General features: G+C 29.9%; 1 protein-coding gene across 1 annotated transcript; it reads right to left on the bottom strand.

The window, feature by feature from the left end:
• Nucleotides 1-307: 307 nt before the first annotated feature.
• Nucleotides 308-1,951, bottom strand: LOC122273947 (uncharacterized; the record flags this gene model as incomplete). The annotated part of the gene is given in 3 exon segments (XM_043057911.2): nucleotides 308-451; nucleotides 555-686; nucleotides 1,277-1,951. Coding segments are annotated over 3 exon segments (445 nt in total), but the record flags the coding sequence as incomplete, so codon positions are not given.
• Nucleotides 1,952-2,130: the final 179 nt, after the last annotated feature.

Genomic DNA, 2,130 nt, shown 5'->3' with positions numbered 1-2,130 from the left:
GCATTTAGAAGATTTGTAATTAATAAGCACTAATTAAATAATTCAACAATATTTTGAAAGTCCAAAACCTAAACTAACGGTAAGTCGAACTTCCGATATGTCGAAGTTTTTCGTCAGTCCTATCAGATTCGAGTTATCGCGAATTCACTGTATTACGTTTATAATTTAGTAAGTTTGAACTTCTATGATTTCGTTTTTCACGAATCCGTTTTTCACGTCACTCAGTCACAACGAGCATACAATGAGGTCCCTTCGCTCTAGTTATGCATAAACAAAGATGCATAAGCTATAGATGAAATATGCTTACCTGCAACATCAACAGTCAAAGTATTTCTTACATCCAAAACTGGGGATGGAGTCAAATCATTAACACAAGCAAAAGCCCCAAAAATATTTACACATTTAGTTTGACTCGGGCAGATCGCAGGGCTCTCCTCACACTCGTTAATATCTATAGTGTGGAATTTAAAAAAAAAAAAAAAAGAGTCGAATTAAATTAATTTCTTAATAACTATACATCAACACTAAGCATCAGTTTCACTATTAGATTATACCTACACAACCATCAACCCTAATGTCGGATCCATTTGCCTTGTATCCCTCATTGCAAACACAACTGTAACTTCCATCTGTATTTACACAAGTTGCAGATAAAGGACATGGTTCGTTGGAGCAATAGTTAATATCTGCAGAAAAAAATAAATACATTCTTTAATACTCATATTTAACTGATACTAATAGGGAAAAAATTTCTGTTTCATGAGATTTTTGAATGGATTTCCAATCTGCAATCGGCTTCTCTCAAATAACAACAGTTCTTAAACGATTTAATAATACATTCTGAAAGAGGGCTTTTTGAATATTCACTACTAAATACTATGTGTTCAGACATCTATGCTATGTAGTGAGTGCTAAGTTTTTATGATGCAAGGCATACAATATATATATATATATATATTTTCATGTGCGTGAAACAATGTAATTTTTAAAAAAATTCTGAATGAGAGTTTAAATTAATGTGCACAATGTATTTTTATCATTATTTTAACTAAAAAAAGATGAATGGAAAGATAGATTGTTAAATGACCTGGCTTAGAAAGACGTGGAAAGAAATTTTCATGTGCGTGAAACAATGTAATTTCAAAAAAAATTCCAAATCGGAGTTTAAATTAATGTGCAGAATGTATTTTCATCATTATTTTAGTTGAAAAATGATGAAGTGAAGATAGATCATTTAACTTTTCAATAAACAAAAAAAATACAACAAATAACTTACTCGAATTAAAATAGAAATTTTGATTAACAGATTCTTCATAAAAATCATCCGCAAAGTAATTATAATAATACACAAAAATAATGAAAAATATAATCAGTAAACAAACTACAACACCGGTAAAAATTTTACATAATTTACTTGGAAACATGCATGCTCGCATGCTTGACATGTATGTCTAGTAAAACCAAAATTCACAATAAATTCGAATCTAGAGTAACACAATGAAAGATAAGAGTGTTTGTTAAAAAGGGAGAAAAAAAAATCTTTATCTCATTTAAGAAATGATAAGGCTTCATTGATATGAATTAAATGTTGGATAAAATGATCGCTGAAGCTTTATTTTACAACCAGGAAGTGTGGTTTTAGGGAATTGAAACTCTCATATCATGTGACTCTCATCGCATGCATCTTTTCAAGGTCTGAATATTAATGTTATGTTTCATGTTTTATTACTCTTCGTTTTTCAGATTTCCCTTTCTCTTTGCGAATCTTCAACTGAGGGAGAAGCCTTCCTCACTGCTTGTAAAAATGTTTTGTCAAAGTGCATCGTTAAATTTCTATATTGCTTAAAAAGATGCTTCTTCAGTGATGCTAGTTTAACACATTCACAAATTAATCAATTTCAAAGAACTTATTTTCAGCCATTCATCGTACTCATCGAATTGAAAAGGTAAGATTTGCTACCTTTTTCCTATCATTAAATATATGAAATCATTTTTATTTTATTTGTATTAAATTAAACTCGGTGTTTAAATTGAAAAGGAAAAACCTAAATAACCCTTTGATCGAATTAGGGAATTTTCAGTCTTCTAACAATGCTAAAAGTTTAAAGCTCTAAATAAGCTAATTTGTGC

Source organism: Parasteatoda tepidariorum, unplaced genomic scaffold (genome assembly GCF_043381705.1).
Source record: "Parasteatoda tepidariorum isolate YZ-2023 unplaced genomic scaffold, CAS_Ptep_4.0 HiC_scaffold_12723, whole genome shotgun sequence".
In the NCBI taxonomy this organism is placed as follows: Eukaryota; Metazoa; Arthropoda; class Arachnida; order Araneae; family Theridiidae; genus Parasteatoda; species Parasteatoda tepidariorum.
This window is presented reverse-complemented; position numbering and strand designations above follow the sequence as displayed.